This window comes from Centroberyx gerrardi, chromosome 9 (genome assembly GCF_048128805.1).
Source record: "Centroberyx gerrardi isolate f3 chromosome 9, fCenGer3.hap1.cur.20231027, whole genome shotgun sequence".
NCBI classification, from domain to species: Eukaryota; Metazoa; Chordata; class Actinopteri; order Beryciformes; family Berycidae; genus Centroberyx; species Centroberyx gerrardi.
Genome location: NC_136005.1, coordinates 24,974,385 through 25,000,826, shown reverse-complemented (window position 1 = coordinate 25,000,826; position 26,442 = coordinate 24,974,385). Strand labels below are relative to the sequence as shown.

At 42.2% G+C, this 26,442-nt stretch overlaps 1 protein-coding gene across 1 annotated transcript in view; it reads left to right on the top strand.

Moving 5' to 3' along the window:
* Positions 1-21,736, top strand: part of znhit6 (zinc finger HIT-type containing 6) — a 31,224-nt gene extending 9,488 nt beyond the window's left edge. The window contains exons 6-10 of the mRNA XM_071925648.1: positions 7,745-7,813; positions 8,210-8,290; positions 11,484-11,564; positions 18,958-19,082; positions 20,862-21,736. Of these exons, the coding sequence (XP_071781749.1) occupies positions 7,745-7,813; positions 8,210-8,290; positions 11,484-11,564; positions 18,958-19,082; positions 20,862-21,463 (958 nt within the window). The 3' untranslated portion in view covers positions 21,464-21,736. The remainder of the gene's footprint in view (positions 1-7,744; positions 7,814-8,209; positions 8,291-11,483; positions 11,565-18,957; positions 19,083-20,861) is intronic.
* Positions 21,737-26,442: the final 4,706 nt, after the last annotated feature.

Genomic DNA, 26,442 nt, shown 5'->3' with positions numbered 1-26,442 from the left:
GAAGAGTCTTTATGCTTTTGCTATTGCAGGATCCATAGAGGAATCTTCAGCCAGCTGCAGAGCCTTATGTCTTTGTTTAGTCTGGTTATTCTCAGTGAGTCTCACTGCGGTTTTTCAACTGACCACAACAGTGTCCCGTTCACAGAACAGCAAGTGGACACAAGGGATGGGATGAAAGGTGTACAATAAATTGCAGGGGATAGAGAGAGAATGTGCTTCAGAATGTACCAAGTACATAATATAAAAAGCAGATGTGTGAGCAGTGCGACTGCAGCTGGTTAGCGACATATTCATGCTACGCACTCACACTGCCAAAGAAGGATCATTACTGGCAGACAGCTGACTAGAAGGCTTTCATGCCTGGCTATGGTGTGTGTGTGTTTATGTGTGTGTGTCTGTGTGAGTGCAGGTATATGCATGCATACGTGAGTGTTTGTATGCGCACAAGCATGAGTTTGTGACCCTTAAATATTTATACGCAAATGGCTGCGCATCTACTTTCTTCCCACCTCTCCCCAGTGACTGATTTCAAAAACAGGGCACAAACAGTGAAGAGGTTGACTTGAAATTACAGGCCTGTGCAGCATTTCAATCCAACTCTTGGAGGGTAGATATGTAATAGCTGACATTTGGCAGAACATTGGGAGTAGTTGTGCTAAGGTGGAATCATGTTTTCTACAGCCTCAGCCTGGCATGACAGGGCATTTTCCCCATAGAGGGCTTGGGTGGACCGGGCAACACGTTGCACAAGTAGTTACTGGAGCTAATGAATGTACATATTGTTTTAATAACTTGAAAGAATTCATAATATGAGCTAGTTTGGAAACAAATGTGTGGCCTGGCTTGACTTAAGTTCTTTTTGCCCCTCAAACGATTACACCCCAGAATTTCAACATTCAGATATGGTATTCCTGTACCCAAAGAAAATTTGATATGTATCAAGCGGACCTTTGCTGCTGTCTAGGTAGCCAGAAATGAGAGAGCAGACTTTCTTCTACCCCCTTAATCTGTGATGTCACCAATGTACAGCTAGAAAAATGAGAGAGACTACTAAAATGTTCTGCATTTGGGTGTAAATGCACAAACATGTTCTATTAGCGCAAAATGTCAGTTTCCCATGTATTGGGAATCAGCCTCAATCAGCCTGGATTGGGGGAGAGGTTGAGGCAGTAAGAATAACATAGTGAACTGTAAACTTGAGTGGTAGCCTATTTGGTGATATAATAAGTGAGCAGGTTTGATTGTTGTCTTTTTGGTAAATTCAGTAGCGCTACAATTGCCTACCAATAGATTCCTTAATAGTTTGGTGGAACCAGGTTAGATCATTCATTAAGGCTACAGTACAGCTGTGAAAATGTGCCTCCTTTGTATTGAAGACATTAACTGTGGATAGAAACTCACAACTTACATTACTAACCCAGGCAACAGTAAACATGTTGTCCCCCCACAAAAGATGCAGTCCCCCTCTGGGCCAATCAGTGACAAATACATTGCCTTGTTTTGACCTGTTTTTGTAGTACCCCCATTGGGCCACTGAGTGCAATTTTGAAAATGCTGGAATATAATAATGATAATGATAATGATGATAATAATACTTTATTGTCAGATCCAGTCTGAAATTTTTCTTTCATCACAGCAGCTCCATTTGCAACATCACAGAAACGACAAAAATGAAGACAGGACACAAAGATACATACATTCAACATATCATTACAATCACAATGAATGAATAGAGTAGTGAGATGCATCATTTCCCCAAGCTTCGTGGAAACCCAATCAGTGGTGTCTGAGATATTGCGTGTGATGGATGAAAGAACAAACATATGGAAGGAGACTGATCCATAGTTCACCCCGATTTCATAGTGGGGGACAACTATCCCTTTGCACACACATGCACTAGAACCGTCACTTTCCAGGAATTGAGTTCAAATGAAACCATTATCAGCAGATTCAATCGAATGTATTCTTAACTCCAGCAGACAACCTTCAGCTGTCGTTGGTTTGATTAACCACTGTTGATGCAGAGCAGAGGCTGTGGCTTCTGCCATCTGAGGCAGGCCCCACATCAAAATGCCATGCAGCAGTGTCATGAAAGTATTGCATGTTGTCAAAATAGGCCGCCTAATCGGAGGGAACATGCTGCTCTCTTGCCGTCGTTTGATTTGAAATTCAAAACTAATCTACCAAGCAATGTGATAGTGCTGCATGTACTAGTGAAAATATAAAACTTGCCAGTATTTTAATCACCTAGTTTCCATGTATTGTACAGAAAACAATAACATTGATCCTGCACTAGTAAGACTGGACAGAATATTAATATTTGGTCAGGGAAAAACAAAACAAAACAGTATAAATATATATATATATATTTTGAGATTAACAATTTTTGAACATGCATGCGCACACTCGCACACACTTAGATCCTGCACACATCAGCATCTTTCTTGCCTGTCTATGAGTTGTTTTCTTCAAGAGGAAGAATCAAGCTGTGCTGCTGCGTCAGTGTTGGCCTCCTCAGGCAAAGGATATACACCAGACCCATGACTACCATTTCGGAATTAGTCCAGCAACAGAGGCCCGAGCCAGAACCTAAAGAAGGAGTCTTAAGATACATCTGCCTGTAATCTTCCTCTCCTCTCTCCTTTCCTCCATCAACCTCTCTGCCTCCCCACCCTCTGAGGCTGTGGAGTAAACCGTGCCGGTGAATGTTGGATTAGTTTGCTGTATCTCAGTACAGAGGCCCCAAAGTCCTGTCGTCTCCATCCACCCACACCCTCTCGCCACCCAAACCCTGGCATCTGCCCCTCAGGCGCAGATGCACAGGACACATGGTTTCATGCAGGCCTGGTGTTACACCATTTCTGTTGGATTTGTCCAATCTTTAATCCAGCCAGATGGATTTCTGCTCTGCCAGGCTTTCTGCTGTCTGCTGTTGATGGTAGCAGCAACTCCAATGACTTATTCAACCAACACAGCGTGTTCTTGTTAATGAATTCATCTGTCATGCTCTGAGGCTGTCTCTCTCTCCGTCTCCCTCATGGATGCAGTGTGTTGCTCAAGAGTCGGGCTGCTTTTGTCTCTTTTTGCTTTGATTCAGTGAGGAAGCTAAGGTCACGTCCTGAAATGGCAATGATATGCACAGTCGTTGCAAGAAGTTGTGCTTATGCATTTAAAACACGTCTAAAATGTCATCCTGTGTACCCTTAGAGATTTGATGTCAGATCTGTGGGGAGAAAGATAAAAATAGTACCCACTGAAGGCCAGACACCAGGACTGTATTCAGAAAGATTCCCAGGGGAAGGACTACTAATTTGGGGGTCAGCAGGAAAGACCACTTGTCCGCATGTTTTTGAATGACAAACTTTGATCCTGTATCAGCATTCACCCTTTAGCTGATTTGTGAGTGTAGATCCAGGCCTTAAGTAACTTGAATTGTGATTGTGAAGCCTAGCTTGCATATATGAAAATCAGCCCCTGCATTTTGACTGAATAAATAGCGTTCCTTTTTACGCAGTTTCTCCAACAGCACTTTCTTTTCCTTTGTTTATAAAAATGATCAGATTATGAGGTTATTGAGTTGGTTGTTGGCTTTTTGTAAAGCTACAGGTCTACCTCAAGGGCTTCAAGTTTGCATAAGTAATCCAGACCTAGACTTTTGAGCTGTTTTTATAGACTAAATATAGAAGGGAATCTAGTCAGGGAAGCAAAACAGCATTACGCTGCCAATTTGAGGTGGAGGAAACAGCAGCCACTTGGGAAGCGATGAGAGATGACCTCTTGCATCCCCTCTACTCAACCCTGGCTCCTGAAAATGATTTGAAACCCCAATGTTTTTTTTCCCAGGACACTGAGGTTTCAGACTCTTTGACTAGATTTTTCCCCCTTGGAATGAGACAAAATAAACACAATCTGAATCTGGAGCACACAATATTATTTCCAGAGGCTGAAAACCCTGATCATATGTTGTGCTGGCTACCCCGAGCAATTCTGAAATCTGGAGAGCGTTCTTATTCCATCTGACTACCCCTCAATGCACACACACACACTTACACATGCAAACCCATTCAGTAGCTCACATGGACTGAGAGATTTGTAGGAATCAGGTTCTGACCCTAGCAACAAGCAGGAATACTTGTAATGTTTGTTATTCGGTTGCACAGTATTCATGATGAAACTTGTGTCCACAGTGGGGGTTTTTTCCAATGTGTTTTGGCCACCTACTAAGCCTATTGTAGATGGTTAGTTCTTGATGTCCAACAAGCTGTTTGACAAAGAATCCCGCTAGGAGGAGAAAATGCTTTTAGATGAAGGCCATGTAAGGCAACAGATAGCTTACTGTGTGGAGTGTTCTTGGGGTTATAAGACTTTAAACATAATCTCAAAGTGCGGTTGCTATTGGTGCAAATCTAAATGCAGGAATCATAAACAAGGTTGGTGAATAGTTTCAGGGAGAGGAGGGATTGCATTCCTTATACACACAATCACACATGGGAGCTGCCTCTACAACCAGTCATTTGCTGTTGGCCTCCGCTCTGTGGAGCATTTAGAGGTTAAATGACTTGCTTAAGGGCCCTCCAACGATAGCTGGTGAGGGACTGAACAGTTGCTCTAAACCAGTGAATCTCAACCTTTTTCATATCAACATATCATTTAGTCCACATCAGGGCCATGGACCCCCATTTGATGAGATTTTGTCTCTCAGACCCAAATCTGAGAATATCTTTATTGTCAGATATGATTTTGTCCAGAATTCCATGACTGTCTGTGTTGTAGGTAGAGAGATAACAGAGAAACTATGATCAAAACAGTCATTCTTCTACATTCTCTAACTGTGTTAACTTCTTGTAAATGAAATAATACTGAAGTTTAACAATTCATCTGTTTGCTGGGGACCCCCTGGAACCCCCTCAAGGACCCCTGGTGGTCCCCGGACCCCACGTTGAGAACCACTGCTCTAAACCTCTTTTTCAGCAGATCATGGGATTCACACCGGTCGGCCTCTGCTATTGGTGCTTCTGTTTTGTGTTCCTTTTCGTCAGTCTCTCCTCTCCTCTCCATTCCCCCCAGTGAATGATGGCACGTATCCCAGGTATGCACCTTGGCCTTGCCTGAAATGCTTGCACGCATCTTTGGGCAAGCCCTTTTTCCATTGGAATACATAGTTTCCATTTGCCATAATGTCAGAATAATGGCATCACACCTGGTGTTCCACCCTCATTCGTTTGTACACAGTCACACACACACGCGCGCACACACACACACACACACACACACACACACACACACACACACACACACACACACACACACACACACACACTAAGGAAGAAACTGTGCCAAAACCAAGCAAACACTCATAAATTCCTCCGACTAGGGGGTTGGGGGTGTTGGGTACCTCCCACACCTGCGTAGGGAATCCCCTCGCAGCCCCCTGCCTACGCTCCCAACACCGCCTGCTACTGCCTAACCTGCAACTTTACCCCTCCTCCCTCTCCCTGCAACCAAGTGGAAACTCATAACCACCTTTCATTGGATGTTCTGCCAATTCTGCACATATTTCTCCCCTTTTGAACTCCTCCTCTCCATCTCTTTTCTGTTTTCCTGAAAAAACATGTCTCCCTGTTGTGTAACGCTACCATCTGGATCCATACAACAACATCACTACTAGCAGCATCAGAACCAGGCCTGCTTTCAAAAGGAAGGCACATGGGGTGGGGTGGAGCAGCTCAGGGCAGATGATTATCAAGCTTTTCAGAATATGTATTGTGTGTGTGTATCTTTGCTTTGTTTGTATTTATTTGACCACTCTTTTACCATGTTTTTCCATTATGCACTAATAGCCTACTTATTTACAACGATGGCCTGGCAAAGGGCCACAAATAAAAGTCCAGTATGAGTTCTGATCAAGAATCACTCTTTCTCAATATATTAGATGAAAAAAATCAAAGGGGACCTTATCAGCAGCCCTTGGCCAGCACTTCACACTTTCTGGCCAAGACAGTTTTTTCCCATGTCTTTTACAGCCTCAGGCACTGCTTCTTAACTAGAAAATAATGACCAAAAGTGAATAAAAATGAAAGGAGGTGATGCTTATGTCTACAACATTCTACTTCATTGTGTTGTACCTGCAATCAGCAGGCTTCTTCATTCTTCATCATACTCAATATGAAAATGTTTTTCTTAAAAATTTTTTATAACCAACTGTTGACCATCTGTTCACCTTAAAATCGCCTCCATCTTAGATGTATGGTAAATAAGATGGGGTCCTCAGATAATGACACCTCCACAATGAATGGACTTGATCTAATAATCATAGCATGTTGATGTTTTTCATATGCTGACTCAGTAGTCTGTATGGTTAGGAAGCCTATTACTTAGGCCTTCAGCCTATTAAAGTTTTCGGACAGTTGGTACCCAGTCCAATTCTGTGCTGGTTCAAGTGATGGCCAGATGTAATCCAACATCCATTTTACCAGTTTGCGCCCAGGATCACACCCTTTTCAAAGCCCAATCCTTTTTCCAAATGTAAAACAGAAGGATATTACCACAACAAAAAGAAAAAGATAAAAACAAACATTAGTTGAGGCACATTTTTTATTCTCATAGTGTCATAGGTGTTTGGAGAGCTTTGTTTGTGGATGCATTAGGAAAGGTACAAAAATCTTATCCTGTAGTTTAAAAAAAAAAAAATCCCCAATTGGTGCTCTAAATCTCACTTGCTGAGTACTAAGCCCTAATAACAAGGTCTCTAATATGGACCTCAGCAATTACGCTACGCCACTTTCTGAGGGTCTGTTTCATCTTTATCTTTAGCCTCAGTTGCCTCTGCCTTGCTGTAGTGGGGGTTGATGGAGCCGCTCCACCCTATGTATGGCATCATCTCTGGTCTTGGTCAGCAAGTCTTTGTAGTTGGGTTCAGCCCAGTATGTGGGGTACCAAGCATTAGGTTGGCGGTGTCAGTGTCTGTGCCAGTTAGACTTCATTTATTTCAGAAGAGCAACAGAAATGATACTTTCTGTGATTCAGCTGGTTTTACCTCCTAAACAGTTATCTCAAAATCTTCATGCCAACTTCATTGTAGTGTGATTATGTATAGGCAGTCACAGCTCAAATGACCTTGAGTGGCACCAGTTAGCAAGTTACTAGTAATTTATCCATTAATTGTGAAAGATGAAAACAGGTGGCATTGCGATTAGTTATTCTTACTTACAAAACTGTTTCATATATGTTCTAAGCTATATCTGCATCCTGATTACCCTACATATGGACACAGTAACTGTTTAGGGGATAAATGTTTGGTCGTAGAGCACGCCCAGCAACCCAGAAAATCCATCCACGTTTAATAGTTACTGCCCAAAGCACTACCCCAGAATAAGTGATCATTATGTGATATCCACCAGCTGGTGTCCTAGTATTGAGTGTATATGTCATGGTCTCCATGGTGACTCTGGTTTACTCACTACACACACACAGTCACACAGATGGACAAGATCTTGGAAGCAGCCAGGCGTATTGTCTTGGACAGATCAAGGCTGAATCCTTTTTATACTCTCAATTCAATCAAGGGCATTTGTGTTTAATTGTGAAGAGGATACTGGGAGAGCATTAGTTACCTCAGCTATTGATTACGTTTTTACAAACAACTACCAAAAACATGGCTAACAAGCGACAAACACTATTGTTTTCATAACTAGACACCAAATATGAGTTGCTCACTTTTCTTCTTCCTCTTTCTCTCATTTAGAGAAACTCAGTTCCTTTGGCACCTGAAGCTCATCTTCCCTCAGAGCAGCACAGAGTTTAATCAGAGGAGGTGAGTTGCACAACTAATTTCTTGAATAAATACATGCACCCAAGTTTCTGCCCAAGTGTGTGTATGCCAGTGTTTTAGTAACTGGTGAAAGCCAACATTACCAGGAAACTTTTTGGAGCTCATTGAAGTTATGCCATTTCGGAGTCCAGAGGGGGGTACTACTTGTTCTAGAGAACTTCCAGATCCCCAGAAAGTGTATGTGGTTTTGCCCGTTGAGGGTACAGTCGACTTACCTTAGTAAGAGTGAACAGTGAGACCCATGTGTGCATTGTTAGACAGTGATTATAGAAGCAACACAGGGACGCCATCCATGATTTGACTTGATTTGGTTGTTGACATTTACATATTTTCTCTCCTGTTTGCTTTTTTCTCTACAATCTCTATCTCTTATACTAGGGTGCCTGACAGACAAACCCTAGAGCAGATCTTGACCCATTACATTCACCCTACAGAGTCCGACCCTGTGAGACGCCAAAAGTAAGCTTTCGGTTCCGCAGGAAATTTTTGATTGATTGTCACATGCATTCACCTACAGGTTTATTATGTCTTACAATACATGTTTATGTATTTTATTCTTTGTGATTTTATATATAGGTTTGTATGCTTTGCTGCATGCCAAATTTCCCATTAGGGCAATACATTCTTGAACGATACTGTATCACCAAGGTCATTTCTCATGACTTCACTTTGCCTTCAAGTGTATATTCTTCAACATTTGCAGTCTCCTCCTGGAATGATCAAAGCTTAGATCCCATTCATCAAGCATCCATCACACACACACACACACACACACACACACACACACACACACACACACACACACACGCACACATGGCCACTCATATATATGCAGACACACAGACACACTTTCAGGTGATATTTAGAAAAGGTCAGAACTCTGTGATGGGCCATTTCACCATCCCTTATTGGTCTCAGTCCTCTGGCCTCGTTCTCATCCTGATGACACCTCTAAGATTTTTTAGAGGGCAAGCTTACAGTGGAGTTGGTTAATGAGCAATATGTAAAGGTTAGCACTTACATTCATCCTTTGCCTGATGTTTTTTTTATGATTTTGGACCTCCACAATAGGTGGTCCACCAAGGTAAGGACTGAACATGTTGCCATTACTCTTGTTTAATGTAGGTTTCTCAGTATTGTATTTTTTTGTTTTATTGTGTCAAGCTATCGCTGTTGACCACAGTTCCCGTTAAATTTTGGGCTATACTCAGAAACGCTGGCTCATGCATTCCATTCAATGGTAGAAATTCAACTACCCAGTTGTTTGGGCTCTGTCACCAAACTCATAAATAGAAGTAAAAAACTTCACAATGTGATAATGGACCTAGAAATCAACACCAATTTGATGTGCGGTTTAGAAGACCTCTTTAAGTTCAAGGGAAAAAAAACTTTGACTGGTGCTCAGCCCATTGTTTTCCCTTGAAAAGCTCAAATGAGCAGTTTTACTGTTGGGAACGACTGACTACTCTGCAAGCTGTTTAGTCACTGGACTCTCATGTTCATAACAAATGGGAATGGGGAAAGCAAAGGTAATTGAATTGCTCAGAATTATTGCTTCTGAAATGCATAGAGTGACATATTATTAAACACTACACCACATGCCAAAACCAGTTTGTCACAGTTACTTACATCTGCAGTTGCATTGTTTTGTCCTGGGAACAATACATTCAATACAGCCAAAGCTCATTGCATTGTCTGAAGCTGTGTTTTCAAGATGCAGACCTTGATGGCAGCATCAGCACTGCATATACGAAGCAGTTGCTACAATATGGAAATGCTTTGGCTTCTTGTATTTCAGATTTATGTGCTAGGCTCACCATCCTGTTCTGTCAAAACATATTGTAGCCATGACTGCAGCTCTGGTTTTGATGACCTTTAGCAGGTCCACAGTTGCCTGCACGCCAGGCCAGAGTCCCTGTAATTGAGTTTGGCAGCAGTGTGTGTAAGGATTATGCCTCCACTGCAGACTAACTATAAATCAGTCTGCACGTAAATGAACCCTGTATGAAAGGGAATGGACCAAGGCACAAATATAGCTCTCAATGGTTTAATGTCAATGGGGAATTCATGAGGCCTTCTTGCTCCTCCCCACACCAAATTTAAAATCTCAGTTTTCTGCAATTTTAAGAGGTATGCTAAAAGAAAATTTAATTCCTCATAGTTGCTTTAAGTTTTTTGTGGAAAGTATTGCATTAAGTGCAAACCTAACTTATTTTTTAGAAGGAAACATTTTGGTTAGTCTCTTTCTTGTCTTTGGAACCGATTTCTTGCCACAGTTGAAGTTTTGCTTGGGTGTAAAAATAGTTTATCTTTTCTAAGTTTTTGGATGATGTTGAAGGCACACATTTTGGTTTAGGGCTATCATGTCCACCATCAGTATAGACATATTGAGACAAAAGTAATCTCAAAAGTCAGACATGATATAAATCAATCAATCAATCAATCAATCATGAGTCAATACATCTGTGCTGTCAGTCTATTGTAGAGAAGTATTCTGCAATGCCTTGTTCCTCATTGCGATCAGTCTCCAGTCCCCTGAATGCAGTATCTCAGCACCATGTCACGTTTGGCCTCTGTCATGCCACAGCTGTGTTCACCATGACACACACACAGTGCTTGGTCTACGCTCACAGCCCTGTGACTTAACAAGGGATGAAATTAGGGCTTTAACAATCCCAGAGAGTGTAATTGTTTTCCACAAGGGAAAGTGAACAGATGATAGGTAGAGCGGTTGCTTTCTGAATTTCATTAGGTTTCATTTGTCTCCATGCAGCAAAAGAGGAGGGATAATTCAGTTGGGGGAAGTACAACATCTGTCATTCGAGGGTCCTTTTCTATCCTGATCCTTGATATGAATGAGCTCAATCCAGTTTCAGTCACACAAGATGCTCTGTTGCTGCCTCTCCACCCTCGCTCTAACTCCCACAATCTTACTTTCCTACATTTACCTCGGTATTTTTGCCAATCTGCTCTTGCTTCACTTTATTTTCACTTCCCAGGCTCGTGTCTCTCCTAACATGCACTACTGTCTTTGAACAAGGCATGCTCTTTGATTGCAGAACGCTCCTGCTAGACCCCTCGGTATCTCTAGTCTAAACCTCTGCTTGACCAGCCCTCTGACTCCCCTGACCCAAGCTGTGTATCGATAAAAATTAAAACAGTAAGACTTGTTACAGCAATAGCTTACTGAGCACTCTGTCAGGCAGCGTTGGGAACTATTGGGGCTCTAGTGATTTCAGTGATATAACTAAATAAATAAATAGACACCACTGACTTGGCCCAGTGCCATCCATTTGGAACGGCCTCTGCTTAGTCTGGACTCAAGTGAGTGGGGTTTAACTCTCCGTGGCCCATTGGCTGACTGTGTACAGCAGGCTCAGGCACCATGGCCGTCACTAGGATGGAGGACTGTCCCTACAGACAAGAAACCTCAATCAGAGCCTGTGCATCGGTCAGCATGCCAGACGAGTGTACATTCGGGGCTCTGCTGTGCTACACTCACTCAATGCGCTCTTTGTGTTTTGACCTTTCCATTGACCACCTTAGGAAATACTGTACAGTCAACGTACCCTAATCTTTTGTCCTTCTCTTATTCAGGTTAGGATGGTGTTACGTCTCTAAGCCCCTGTATTGATGTGACTTTCTGTTTCAGATTGAAGATGTATGTGCACGCCCCATCTGATCATGTGAAGGTCTTCATGAAAGCAGAGGGGAGAAAGGCTAACTCTGTGAGGTGAGATCTAATATCTACTTGTCACCCATCTCATTTCCCATGATGAATGTAATATGATACAGAATTGATTCCCATAAGGAAATATCTTTGCTTTCCCCGCTCACGGAGGTCTGGGCGCAGGGTCAAAACGGGTCTGGAGCTGGTAGGGATTCATTGTCTTGCTCAGGGACACTTCAGCAGGGTGGATGTTGCCAACACGGGTCTTGAACCCCGGTCTTGCTGTTGAAGGAAGGTCTGTCTAACCACTAGTCCACCCTGCCAGGCCTCACATCCCAAGACATGTTGTCTTGTGCTAATGTCAGTTCATTTGCTTCATATCAAAGTCATTTTGGTGATTCTCCTTTTTTAACTCAGTGTTTAGCCATCACCTGGCATGGTTGTTCACCAAAACCAAAAGGTACTGTACAGTAGTTAAAGACTTGAATTTACACTATGTTGTGATCCAAGTATCTAAATAAGAGGCATTGTTACACAACTAAAAGCACTGAAGCTAATACAGGCAATGGGATTAGAGGTAAAACTGGTCCCCCAACCAAAATTACCCCCTCCCACTGTAACAAAACTTGTAGAACTAACAAGGATTCAAGCAAATGTTAAATTGACAGACCATAAACCAAGTAGGCTTTGCAGTCGCTTTTAGATGTGGCATTGTAATTGTTGTTTTGTATGAGAAGTTTAGGACATTTAATCAGAACAGCTTGTCTTCAATTGCATTAGCCCATGAAGAATGATCAGTGATTCCCACTTGGTCTGTTCTTGGAACTAAACAAGTAAATAAAATGCGGGGCACTTTTGTAATCTCCGAAAGTGTGTGAGAACCCTGTCATCGCTCAGGCATCCTGTCCATGTGACCATTCTGCCCGTTCGATTGGGCTTGCCACTCATGATGGATTTATTCGGCGTGTATGAAATCGACTTAATTGGTTTATGAACATGACATCACTGACTTGTAAATTCCTGCAATGCTACGCAGTGCTTAGGCAGAGAGGCCTGACTGGGAGGGGTTTTCTATGCCCCTTTGCGCCATCCTCTCTCCAACTTTGAGAATGCCATTGATCAAGAAAATCATCCTCAGCTTTCACCTACGAGCTCCCTCCCTCTCTTTCTCTCTTTTGCTTTCTCACTCACTCACTGACTCTTTCTTGCTCTTGCCTTTGCATGTTCTCTCTTTCTCTCTCTGTCCCTCTGTCTGTCTCTCTCTCTGTCTCTCTCTCTGTCTCTCTCTCTCTCTCTCTCTCTCTCTCTCTCTCTCTCTCTCTCAAGGGGGTTGGGGGGGCAGGTGTTGATAGCACCCATTTGCCTCGCCTAGTTTTGGATTCTTTGGCTGTCCTCCATTTCCACTTAGCCATGGAGTGAATTATGATCCTCTGCAGTCATAATCATTACCCCCCTGGCCAGCATGAAACATCATGAAACCTCCCATCCTTTTCCCTTAACACACAGATGCTGCATCCGTTTTGCCCCGGGGATTGGGCAGCCCACTCTTTCTAAGCAGTTAAATTCCTTTTTATGACAGTATATAGAGAAGAAATGAAGGAAAGGGAGTGTAGAGATGTGATGGCTCACCATGAGCCAGGATCTTGCATGAACAGTCAGGTTGTCACCTTTTCCTCAAATATGAATTTGCATATAATTCTCTGATGCTACACACCTTTATAATGCAGTACGATCTGATGAGTCATTACTAGCATGTATACGACAAGGCATATTCAAGGGTAAATCACACATATAAACAAAATTACAGATTTGAATGTTAGATATTCCACCAAATTTTAATTTTTAATTTTTTTTTTAAGTTACCGCCCCAATAAACTGTTAAACTGTTGATTTATATCCTTTTGCATCTTGTCACAGTGACTCATTGTCCATGTTTTTTGTAGATGCACAGATAATACACAGACGTGTATGCACATAGACTCTCTCTCTCTCTCTCACACACACACATACACACACACACACACACACACACTACACACAGACAAGGGGCACTGGTGCCCCTACATAAGGTTACATAAGCCTGAGAGAACAGGGGTTGTGAAAGCCTGATAAATCCAGGCTTGTCTCCACATTCTCCCAAACTGAATTGTTTCCCTCGTGTGTGTGGATTCCTCTCTACTGGTGGCTATGGTAGTGCTAAAGAACATCATACGGACAAAGTTTTAAGGTGTGCATGGGAAATATTGCCTTCAGCATGATCAAGGATTGTCAAATAGACAAAAGGTGCACACAGTGATCTCACTCCGTTAATTGATTATAATGGGCAAAAACGCTCATCTATTTTGTCTCAGCAAGTTCTTGGTCATTGGAATTTATCTTGGCAAAAAGTTGCAGTGTAAGCTTGGTGAGACTGTTCCTTTAACAATATTGCCCTGCAGTGTTACCAGAAAAAGTTTCACAGTGTACCTTAGACTATAAAGAGTAGATTTAACTCTCTATTGCAACTATGGGGTCTTCCACTAACCCGGGCATCTCGGCACTAGATCACATCTGTTGCATTATTAACCAATATTGGTGACACAGATGATGATTAGGGCTGTGCCGAGGACTTTATGACAACGAGCTGCTGCAGAGCTCATAATGCCATCAAAATGATATTTCTGCTGAAGGCATTATTGCAGACAGATTGAATGGCAATTGGTCATGTTTGAAATGTTTCATACATGACTCTTAACAACTATTAGCCTCATAGTCGTTGAGAAAGGATGTCATGACTATTTCTTGATTCAACATTTCAGTCAGTACTGTCAATTTAGTTTCAACTCAGTTGCTATGGCAATGGATAATTCAATGGTGTAAATTAAGATTCAGCCTCAGTTGAAGTTGTGTGGTAATGGATCATTCAGTGTGTTTTTTAACTTTCAGCTTCAGTTGCAGTTCTGTGGTAATGTTGAGTCAGTGCTGTCAGTTTAATGGGTGTAGGGGAGGAGGCAGAATTAGCAGATTGGCAGCCGAGGGGAGCAGCATGGCCTAGCCCCTCTATGACTAATGAGATGCAAATCTGTCAGCAACACTATCAACCCTGGACCTAGAAGTGAGAGGCAGAAAAGTTGGGCGGGGTAGAAGAGGTGTTGCAAAATAAGAAAACAGTGGCCCTGTCAGCAAGCAGGATGTATGGATGTGAGACGTGAGAGGTGTTGAACGTGCTAATAAAAAAAATTGTAATATTAACGAACCTCAACCCCAGAAATTGGAGTGAAACAAAGTCCAAGAGGTCCAATTCTGTCTTAACTGTAACCAACCCTCTCTCTCTCACTCTCTCTCTCTCTCTCTCTCTCTCTATTTCTCTCTCTCTCGCTTGCTCTCTCTCTCTCTCTCTCTCTTTCTCTCTCTCTGTCTCTAACCTTTTCCTGTCATACCTCAATAGCTTTGAGTATGGGGCTGTATAATAGGGGCCTGTTAAGTTCAGTGTTTAATTTTTACTACGTGTTTATTGTCAACATTATGCTTTTTAAGGGCAGAAATATGATGCACGTCCAGGGTGGAATTACCTCATATCAACTATGTACAGTTACATAACAAGGCCAGGGCCATAAACAATAGCTCTAATAAGAAGAGAGGCCCCCTTCCAAACAGGGGTCACATCCCATCGTAGGGGTCCCAAAAAGAGGTCAAAGCATCACAAGCACAAGGGCATAATGCAGGTCTCTGGGGAAGGAAAACCCTCATTTTAAGCTGTATGATTAATGTTATGAAGTCATGCTGTGCTTTATGCGAACAGCAATTCATATGGACGTTTTTTGTACCAGTGTTGGGAAACGTGTGGACCTGCCTTGTGTTGTTAGCGCCCTGGAAGCTGAAGAACTAATCTTCAAGCCTTCAGGCTGTGCAGGTGTTCATTTGGTTTTTCATTATCTCTGTTGTTTTTGGACACAACTCCCATTCACTTCTAATGATGATTCCTGTATTCTTCCAGCATTTTTTGTTGTTCTGATCAAATCCCTGCACACAGCCATGGCTACCTGCAGGTCATCTGGGGCCAGGTCTGAAACAAAGGATTTGACAGAACCAGTACAGCTCTGAGTCGGGCCACAAAGGCCATTGCATGTGTTTGTTTTTATTGCTTAATGTCTGCTGGAATATCAGCCCAATCCAATAAAGCGGCCCTTGTGCTAAACTAAACTTAGCTGTGTAACCAGTCAACATCCTCTTACTGGAAAGGAGACATACTGTGCATCAAGAGGACCATTCACACCCTGCTGGATGTTTGTTTGTGTAACGTTTTTTTTTTAAATGTTTATTTATTTCTTATTCATTCCATTCCTGGGATCCAGAGGATGTCCTTCCCTACCTCCCTCCTTCCTTTCCTCCCAGCCATCCGTGTACCACAGAACATCTATGCCTCTCGACAGAGGGAGAGATGCTGCTTTTACATTTTCAGCCAAAAGAAAGAAGCCTGTGTGTGTGTGTGTGTGTGTGTACGTGCACACCCATTCTGTTTTTCTTAACCAAAGTTCTGAATCCATAAAACACTTGTGTTCCTGTCCTTCCAAACACTGCTTTCTCTCACATATTTGTGGCATACCCTCTCCTTAGCCCTACTAAACCGTCTGTCTTCTCTCCCTCAGTTTGCCCTAAAGCTTTGTTTAAGTTTGTTTCCGTGCAGCAGATCTTCTCTTCAGGCCTCTTGCAGTGCGGGGCAAGTTTTGGACATTTTTAATAAATTAGCTGGATATTAAAAGTAGCAGCTAATATTAAGTAATTGCTCAGTGCCACAGCAGCAGTGTGGTAATATTGCCATCATGACGATTGATTATGTTCAAAATTCCATCACTTCACTGTAGAGCTTGACGTAGCTTCAGTTATGCAGGAGCGCTGCTGTCCAATACACACACACAGCAAACATGCTCGCCAACAGTTGAACCCAGAAAGCGATTTAAAACATGTGCTTTCAACACAATAACACCCACACTGCAGTTAAACATGTCTTTAAATAGCGGCGACAATTATCATGACATTTCAGATATAATCATCAATTTGATACTTTTGTGGTGTTGCTCACACTTACTTGTTTACTTTGCTGGCTGCTGGTTTTCTGCTGCGTTCAGGTCATATCGGAAGAAGTGGAAGAACAGGCTTTTGTTGCTTCATTTTGTCATTCTTATTTAAAGATAGTGATAGTGTTGAAAAATAAGACAAACGATTTCACTCCTGCTTGTTGTCTGTTTTATTATTTATTTTTCTACAGTTCTATTCTTTCAATAAAGAAGTGTTTAATCTTTTATTCAGGAACAAAATTAAAACTTTAATTTTAATCGTAATAACGTTTTCAGCCATATCGTCCAGCACTAGGAGGTGGCCAAGTCCAACTTCAACATCAACCCAAATGAGCACAACATTTTCACAATATGATGGCGATATATATTCAGTATGATGGCACGGTAAAAATTCAGATGAAAACGTCTTGGGAATCTGTTTTGAGCTGACATCATAAAGATACTTAGGTCCCAATTTCACAAAGCATCTATAGATGACTGCAGACGTTATCTCAAATTCATTTTTGCACTATATTTTTAACGTTGGAACAGGTCATCATAACATCTGTTCAGAATGTCAAAATGTTTGCTGGGTTTCTTGCTTTTCCACCTTGCTCCTGCTACCTCCTCGTTGATAGGTCTCAGCAGTGGAGGGGAAAACAATAGGAACCCCCCAGGAGAGAACATCAGTCTTGCCCTCTGTTCATTCACTAGAACACTATATAGAGACCAGATGTGTGCGTGTTCTTGGCCCAGCCAGCCAGCCGTGTTTCAGCAGTGGCCAGGGCTTCAGCAATCCTATCCACACCACAGGGAGTAGCAATCTGGTTTGCCGTCAACCTCTCCTGCTCTTTTGTTTACAAATACTTATGTTCTTGTTTAGTTTGTATATTCACACAAATAAAAAACATCCACATTTACTATAAAATAGACATAAAAACAAGACATGAAACGGTAACAATATTAATCTGGTATGCACAGTGCAAACAGATTCAGCCATTGTAGAAATCCCACTTTTTATGTGCTGGCTGCATTGCTGCTGCAAGCTTGTTCCACCCTCTTGTTCCAAGAGGAAATGTTAAACTAAAAATCTAAACAAAAAATCTTGCTAAACTTTATACATACCAGATTGAGGTGAGTTCATTCCCAGCTAAAAATTGGTTCACTACTTAATTTTTGACAATTGTCCTTTTTTTTTTTTATACTTTTTTCTTTCCAAAATGAGACCTATATGCTAACTGCTAAATCTATTGTCCCACATTGGGACCCAGGCTAATGAAAACCTACTTCTACTCTTCTGCTGTGGAGATCCATCAGGAATACCCCATGACAATTTTTGATCCCAAACCACATCCGGTTCTATGTTCATTCACATACCTCTACAAAAAGGTTAGTCACGCACAAACTTAAGTTGTACCGTGGCACATTTTTTTCCTGTGTTTAGAGATGTTGCTCAAGGAGATTTCAAGTATGCCCGTCCACAGAGTATCTCTTCTTCTTTTCCTTTATCCTGTGCTGCAGGAAATGCCAACAGATATTGCTGTTGACTTGTGGGATTACGCGAGATGATCCTTGGCCCACCCCAGAGAAACTGTTCTAGGAGGGAGGGTTTCTTGGAACCTGGCCCATCAGTAAAGACCTGTAAATGTCACATTTCAGCGCAGTGCTTTGATTGGCTTTGGGAGAGGGTGTCGGCCTGGTTCTCAGTCCGCGTGTCCTTTTACCAAAACAAACAATAGCTCTCACAATCCCCACTCTGTCGGGCACTCGGCAGTTGGTGGGGGGCACCAGCTATATATCAGAATTATATCATGCTTTGGATTTTGGTGATGACAGCCTAAGCTGGATGGGTTTGAAATGGTTGAGTGTAGAGGCAACCCATGTCTCCCTAGAGTCCAGTTAACCATTTAGCATCATGATTTACGACCATCCCTAACACATGACAGGACCACTCAGAGACAAGACTAGACTGATGTCATCTCGTAGAAGGGGCAAAACGAGGGCGAGGAGAGCTGCTTCAGCTGCTGCAGCGTGTTTGTGAGAGTTGTTATTGACTCTTGGTAAAGTCAGTTTCCATGTCTTGAGATGAAGAGGGCTCAACCAAGCTGGGTCTTAGCTGTGCCAAGCCATGACTCTTTCCTCCATCAATCCTTGAAAGAGTCTCAGCCATCAACTTGCCGCAGGCTGCTGGAAATAAAGAGCTGCAGTTGCGAAGTGAAGAATCTCAACAACAGTTGGCATTTTTGTTCCGCCACTGCTGCTGCCTAGCATCTAAAACCTTGACATTACAAGTTCCTCTATAATTATAGCCAAAGAACCACTTTTGCAATAGCTGGGTACCTTTTCTGTATACTGTAATTCCATTGCCAGTCTTGTAATCTGCTCTTTGCTTATTTTTTGCTTATATCTGACTAAAATAGGTACCATGAGCTGGACATTGGGAAGAGCCTAAGGGACAACCTGAGCTACAAAACACTGATTGAGTATCCAGTGCTGCATGTTGTTCTCAGAGACCATTGGCAGGACTATCCACCGAAAGGACCAGGTAACACACCCTTATCCAGCTTCATTCGTCAGTATTCTGCTGTAGTGGCTCATACTGCTGCAGTAAGATACTGGAATTTCTCAGAAGTTATTCTCTGAACCAACACTTAACCTACTAATGCATCTAGCAAAAAAAGTATCCATGTAAAGAGCAATATTTACAATATTTTTTCATCACTGCATTCAGCTTAATCTTAATCTTTTGCTTAATTTTTTCACCTTTCTGCTGATTTTTAACACCTGTTTTTTCTATAACTAAACTAAAAAGGGTGGAGATATGACATGAGTCTAGCGTTATTTAGCCCCAAACTGCCCCCCCCCATCATTCCAACAGCATTGTATCATGTCCTGGTGTCTCCAACAGAGACTTTAAGACTCCCTGTCCCCTTATTTTTCACTATGGCAACATGCTACCCCAACGGAAATGAGTGTGTTCTGCATAGCATCACACACACCAGCCTAACCTCAGCTGGAGCCACAGCCAAAAAGAGGATCAAAGATGGCTTACAGTAGAGCAGCGACATCATGAATTGTGAAATGTCAGAAAATGAGGTGGATGAGAAAAGGGGAGGCTGGCCTGTGCTTTCTCTCACCTATTGGTCAGTCTCTTCCAGTGTGAGGTAGTGAGGGCCCAGATGTGTCAGTCTTGACAAAGTAGGACCGCATATCATGAAGAAGCATGCAGCTGTTTGTTCCTACTCGGGAACCCTGTATCATTATACTGTCAGACCCAGACAGGCTGAATGACGAGGGAGGTAATTTTAGCCTGTGTGTGTGTTTTCAGTGATAAGGCCTTGGTGCTAAGCTGTTTCGCTCTACTGTTAGCCATAGAAACATCCTGATAATTGCACATGCCATGGCCTGGGAAGCTGGGCAGGAAGTGATAAAGAGTAATCGGACACTGTGGCAGCTGTGTATCCAATTAGGATAACATAGTGTTGAGGGCCCAGCAGGCTCCAACCATATTGGTCACTATTCTGGGCCAAATACAGCTAACCAAAGCTGACTCATTATTTATGGAACTTGTTGACCTACGGGAGAGCATTTCTGTAATGCATTTTTCCTTGTTACTTATTATTTTTCATTTGGACTATAGTTGTAAATAACCTTTTCGTGCTGTAAATGCTATAAGCTGGTCCTGGCAAGCCCCACTGGTCTCTGTGTCTGCTGTCTCTTACAGCACAAAGCTCTTTGACTGCCCTGCTTTTTTATTTTAAGGTTTTTGTTTTTACCTTAATCAATCATATCATAGCCCCAACATGAGACACATTTGTAAGGATTCAGGCAACAAATACTTTGGCCTGTTTCTGAGGTTTAAAGTGAATTTGAAGCAACTCACCCTTTTATTTTGCATGCTTTCATACACATCTTTGCATGTGCTTTATAATTTGCCAGTATGTGGGGAGATCATTTTGGGGAATAATTGCTTATAATTCACAAATGTCATTTTGCAGTTCCTAACCCGCAGCCTTTCTTTCACACATGTCCGCCCTACTTTATTGCATAACTAATGGCTTGGCACACCGCCTCATTTTGAAACGCTGTATGGAGCCAAACCATAGCGTCATCATTGCCAAACTGTCTGTACTGTCTCTCTTTGTCTCTCTCACTGTGTCCCTGTTTGCACGTGACCCCACTTTTGTTCCACCCCTGTTTTTCTGGACGCTCAAACTATAGTCACTTATGTATATATTTGGAATTGTGAGATTTCTGCTTTTGCAATAGCCTTCACCACTCATGCTCAAGTGGGTGTATTGTAACTGGGGTGGTATTGTTTCAGCTGAACCTACGTCAACCTGCAATAGTTTTGCAACAAAGAGGCAAGGGGCGGACCAGGGGAAGAAGGTGACCCAGGTTCCACCATCCCCGCCACGGTCTTGCACCCCAGGAGGAACCAGTGTCTGGTCGGGAACCCAAGAGACCAGTCCTGAAATTGAACCCCCAAAGGAGAAAAGGGCCAAGAGGGAAACGGGGAAGGAGGAGCTGGAGGAGGGAGAGATCATAGACAGTAGTGATGAAGAGGAAGAGAAAGAGGATGAGGAAGGAAATGTTGAAGAAGAAACCCTAGTTATTAAGAGCTATACTGGTGGTGATGGTACCAAAGGCCACGCTAATGTTTTAACTGACATGAAAGCAACTGAAGATGAGCTAGCAGACAGTGTGGGCAACGATGATGATGATGCTGGTGTCGGTAAACACAGTGACAGCGGCAGGGATCAGTGCATAAACAACCACATTACTGGTTCTGCTGATGACAATGGGACCGTCAGAGAGAGTGCTGAGGTCAGCATGACTAAGGAGGACGCTCTGAAAGAGCCCGAGCCTGTTCATACCCATCACTGCCATGACGAAAGTGAGTCAGCTTCTGAGGACTGTGGATAGGAATGATAAGGACCATATTGCAGATGAGTAGGATGAAATGAATGAAGAGGCAGACATATCTGACATGAAGTCAGAGTTAATCTTGTGTCAGCATACAATAGGCCAATGCAAAGAAGGTTTTCAGTCCCTTTATCTAGATTGTTTTAAGAGACGTGGATGGTTTCTGATAACATAAGAATATCATTGCATATAGAACCATGTCGATGTTGTGTTTATAATTATTTTATGTTCAGAAAATATATTTGACAACATGCTTTCTTAAATAAAGACATTTTTGGGAGATCGCTTTTTGTATTTCTTTTTGTTTGTGTTACATGTTCATAGCACACAATGGGATGCTGAGACTGACCCATGCCACTTACCTCTCAAGGTAATTTTACATTAGTATTAGCAATTCAGGGAGCAGTTTGAGATACATGACAGTTGATGGCATCTTCCACATTAATACATATTATTTAATGTGCCCCCTTGTTGACCATTGGTTTTAGTTGAAAAGTAAGGAAACACAACTCTATTCTACCCCACCATCACCACAACCCAAGACCGTTAATAAACAATGTTAATGTGCTAGTCTTTCTGACACCTCTGTGAGTCCCTGCTGTATGTATGTATGCGGTGCCTATACATACATTGTTGTTCTAACCTAATGTGATTTTATAACGGCGACTGAGTGCCAGTAATAACGAAGTGTAGCTCACTGGTGGGGACTGTGTGTATGGATGTGTTTTTATAACCCCTGTTAACCTCTTCTGGATGTTAACCCCTATGGATGGGCTTTCTTTGATGTCTGGGCTGTGATGACGCATTTTCCACCCCTTTGCACAGGGAGGGGCAATGATCTCACATCCCAGTGTGCATCCCAGGGAGAACCCAGAGACCCTAACTTCTTCACTACTTGCCCTACAAATACTATTTTAATGCTTATCTAATGTTTTGCTATACATTTCTGTGTTTATAGAGCATCCCGTTGCGCCTTCACTGAAATCCATACAATCAGCTAAATAGGCATCATCACCTCAAGGCAAAGATTTTTATTGTTTGCTGGAAAGATTTGTCCCAATTTCTTGCAGCTTTTTATTGTACCTTTTACGTTATGAACCCTGGGCAAATTTACAAGGGTGGGCAGGTAAATTGTTGTTTCCACACATTTTTTTGTAAATCCATAGCTAACAAGGAGGATCCATGCAAAGGTTTTCTGTTTACAATAGGAATGCCATATCCTCTCATTTCCCCTCTAATCACCTCTTGATTATAATGCCACTGGCTGAAGCTTCCTGTCTGTCTGCAGGAGGGCAGAGCATGCCAGAGGCTCCCCAGGTCGCTGCTGCGCTAGGCCTCCTCTCGCCAGCTACATTGTTGCTTTTAACGCTACAGTCTGCCAAATCCAGTGGTGTCCATTAACGTTCTTACTGTTGTTTACTGCCATTAGATGACATGACATACTATTTCTGAAGGGAGGCAAAGCAGTAAAATTGAGCTAAATGCCCACCTTCTCTCAGATTGGAGGAGGTGGAATGGTACAGTTACATAACCTTCAAACAGATAGTCCATCCAGCATGCAACAAACAGATACACTGCGATGTGTGGTTGGTACAATATACCTTTCTAGCAAACCGCTCTACCATTTACAGTTTGGACAAAATGACATAAAATGTCACCAGCTGGATGAAAGTACAGCAGGGTAACCTCGGTTTTCTACACATCTGTTACTTTTTCTTTTGGCGTGGCTTAAACTGGGTTCAATTACCACCCATTTTTGTTTTAGCAGTTCTCTTAATTTTCTATCTCAATAAAGTCACTCAATGCAACCACACAAAAGCAGAGCATTTATTTCTGCTTGCTGTTAAAAGTCAATCAGAGCTGTTTTTAGTCTGTTGGGAACACGAGGCATTGGAAATAATGCCTCTAATTTCACTAAATTGCCCTTTGATATTTCTGAAGTTGGTTTGCACTTAATTAGCTTTGATTTGGTGGTCAGGGTTCAATTGTACTGCGTGCATTGCTGTGCTTTTATGAGAGCGGCTTCGAGACACACCTCTATGGCTTTATACAGAAAATGGCTAATGTTAGCAGAACCCTGTGCATCTGGAAAGGCAGGTACTGAAGCACAAAACCATGGTTCCACAGCCTGAGCTTACCCCATATCCACATGGCACACTGAATGGTTGTCATTAGGCACATTCAGAATCATTTATCAAGCAAGACACAAAAAATGTAGCCTATGGAAAACATTTACAGTGTTCAAAATCAAACACTTTTCATCTGCAACCCAGTCTACAAGTTTGCATGCATATTCCATCTTTTGAATTGAGTTTCGACTGATATTTCACCTTATCTCACTGTTCCAAGAATACAGAATTATCGATAAATGAGGCCATCTGCTTTTCCTAAACAGGAATGCTGTTGTTTTGACAGTTTGGAGAATCTCCACCATATTGGTTTCCTATTGCCTGCTCTGTGTGGAGCTCATAGAGCTATTATGAAATCTGGAGACTGTAACTGAGTAATCCCACAGGTTTTCTTTAGTGGAAAAAATGACCAGCATGTCAATTAGATGCACAGGCACCACCTTTGTGAATTTCTCGCTTCCCTCATAAATCCATTATCACATCATACATGGCCCATGTAAGTCTGTATCTGTAAGTAACTTAAGTTGCCCCTCAGGACAGATTGAGCAAGGATGCTCCCAGGGCCTTGGTTGAGCCACGTTGCCGTGGCTTGGGATCAACAGACATCACTGCCACACAAACAGACCAGCAGTGTTGTTGTTGTTGTCACTTTGTCACTGCAGTCACCTTGGAGACTGATCCCCAGTAAGTTATTCGTAGGAAGTGATTCACTCGTTCCCTTTTTGTCTGTCTTGTGTCAACCTGACAGTCCAAACTGAGAGAGACTGCTTGTTGTCCGTGTTATTCTCCCGCTATTATCTGCCTCCAGTCCTCTCAGTTCTTTCAGTTATCATGGTGAAGTCATTTTTAGAACACCTGCTGTCGCCCCACGAGACTTGCCGACCATATTGCCTCTCTGCTACATCAGCTTAACTTATTTGTTCTGGTTGTATCCATTTAAATCCCATCCACAGACCTCAGCAAAAATTAGATTTTTTTTTTTTTAGCAAATCATTGGTTTGCAAGGCAAAATGTGAGTAACAAATGATCCCTTTGACTTAACAGTGAGTTGGTCTTATATCCACCCTTATTCCCCACCTGCATACCTGAGCATCATTTTAAGTAGGATTGCAACCGGTGTGTGCGTGTGCATGTGTGTTTATATGTGTGTGTACTTCTTTCCTTATGTCTGTGTCTGTGTGTGTTCACTTTATTGCACTCCGGGACAAGACCGGCAGGCAGACTCTGCATGAACCCCGGAGTCATAGTTGCCACTCATTAGCCACTTTTCCACGGCAGGGCCACTCCAAATGTTTACAACACAGGATCAAAAGATGCTAAAGGAGTCACAGAAATAGTGTTAGGGGAAACTGGGTGGCAGAAGTAGTGACTAAGGCCTTACTAGCCCAGTTTGGCCTTGCAGTGGAAACCAGGCTGGTATTAACCAGCATGGGGGAGACAAGAGTGTAGGAAAATTCGTCAGTCCTGTCACCTTCATGAGTTCCATAGGAACGTAAGCAGAAATCCACAGCTGCAAACTGAACAACGGTGGACTGACTCAGTTCAAAGCACATTATGGTAACCAAGAAAATTGCATTTTATGTTATTAATCCTTGTGGTGCTGGTTTGAATTAACTGTGAAAAAAAAACAACCATATCCCATCTGTGTGTACAGTATGGGTCCCAAATGTGCTAAAAGCCCCAATAAGAAGTTTTTATATATCAAGTATATACATGGCTTCTTGAAGACTATACTTGCTATTGGAAAATACTGTTTGCAACTATCAGATGACATAATTTAAAAACAACATTTTACTCTAACATCTTACACTAACAAACTATTTAATATTTAAAATATATGTAAAACTCATGTGTAGTTGTCCACTACTGTCAATCCCTGTGTTGATGTCAATCAATTTGAGAGTGACAAAAATTATTCAAAATAAAAGGTAAAGCCAGTAGCAGGAGAAAAGTGGCACTGTATAATGATTTTGGATTTTCAGCAATTTATGCATTTGGGAAGCCAAGCAGGTTTTTCAAAGGCCCTAGAGATTTTCTGACAAGCACAACTGTTCTTTTTATATTATTTCATCACCACTACAGTATTATACTGTTAATAATGTAAGTAATGGAACATTTAAAAAGGCAAATTGAGGGAAAAGGACAGCTTTTGATAATGTCACTTCATTGCTCTACCCATGTTCAACCTTTTTTTAAACAATAATCGCAGCAAATGCCAGCATTAGCTCAGCCAGTATTGACGGTATGTGCCCCCTTGGAGATTATTCTGTCCAACATTGTCTCCATTGGGCTGGGTCTACAGACGCCCAAAGACTCAGCGCTGCCTCTCCCATCAATGCTGAGTTTGTTTGAACAAATAATCAGTCCAGTAGCCAGCATCTCTCGGGGGACGGACTTAACAATCCAACAGCCTGGGAGGGAATTGAGTCTGATTTTCCCCTAAGCCTGCTCATCAGTTATTCTTATGTAATTGCAGATGGGGGATCTAAGGGGTGTTACAGCAGACTTGCGTCACTGCCATTACGCTTTTGTGTGAGTGTGTGTGTTTTTTCTTTGTATGTTATGCTGTTCTTTCTGATTGCACTTGGTCTTGAACAGCAGAGGGTCCCACACCCTATCAGGATTTGGCAAATGGATGTTCTTGACATCACCATTTTACAGTTGTTTTGGGGACGTTTACTGAGTAATAAGCTAATAAATAATTTCATGCAGCATTTTTAGTATGTTTAGTCAATTTCAGCTGCAATTTTTAGTCTTTTAGATAGTTTTGTGTGGTTCCTTTGATAAATAAGTTTAGTCTGGTTATAGTCAACAGGCATGGCTGTGCTGATGAACCCTTCCCAAGGAGCA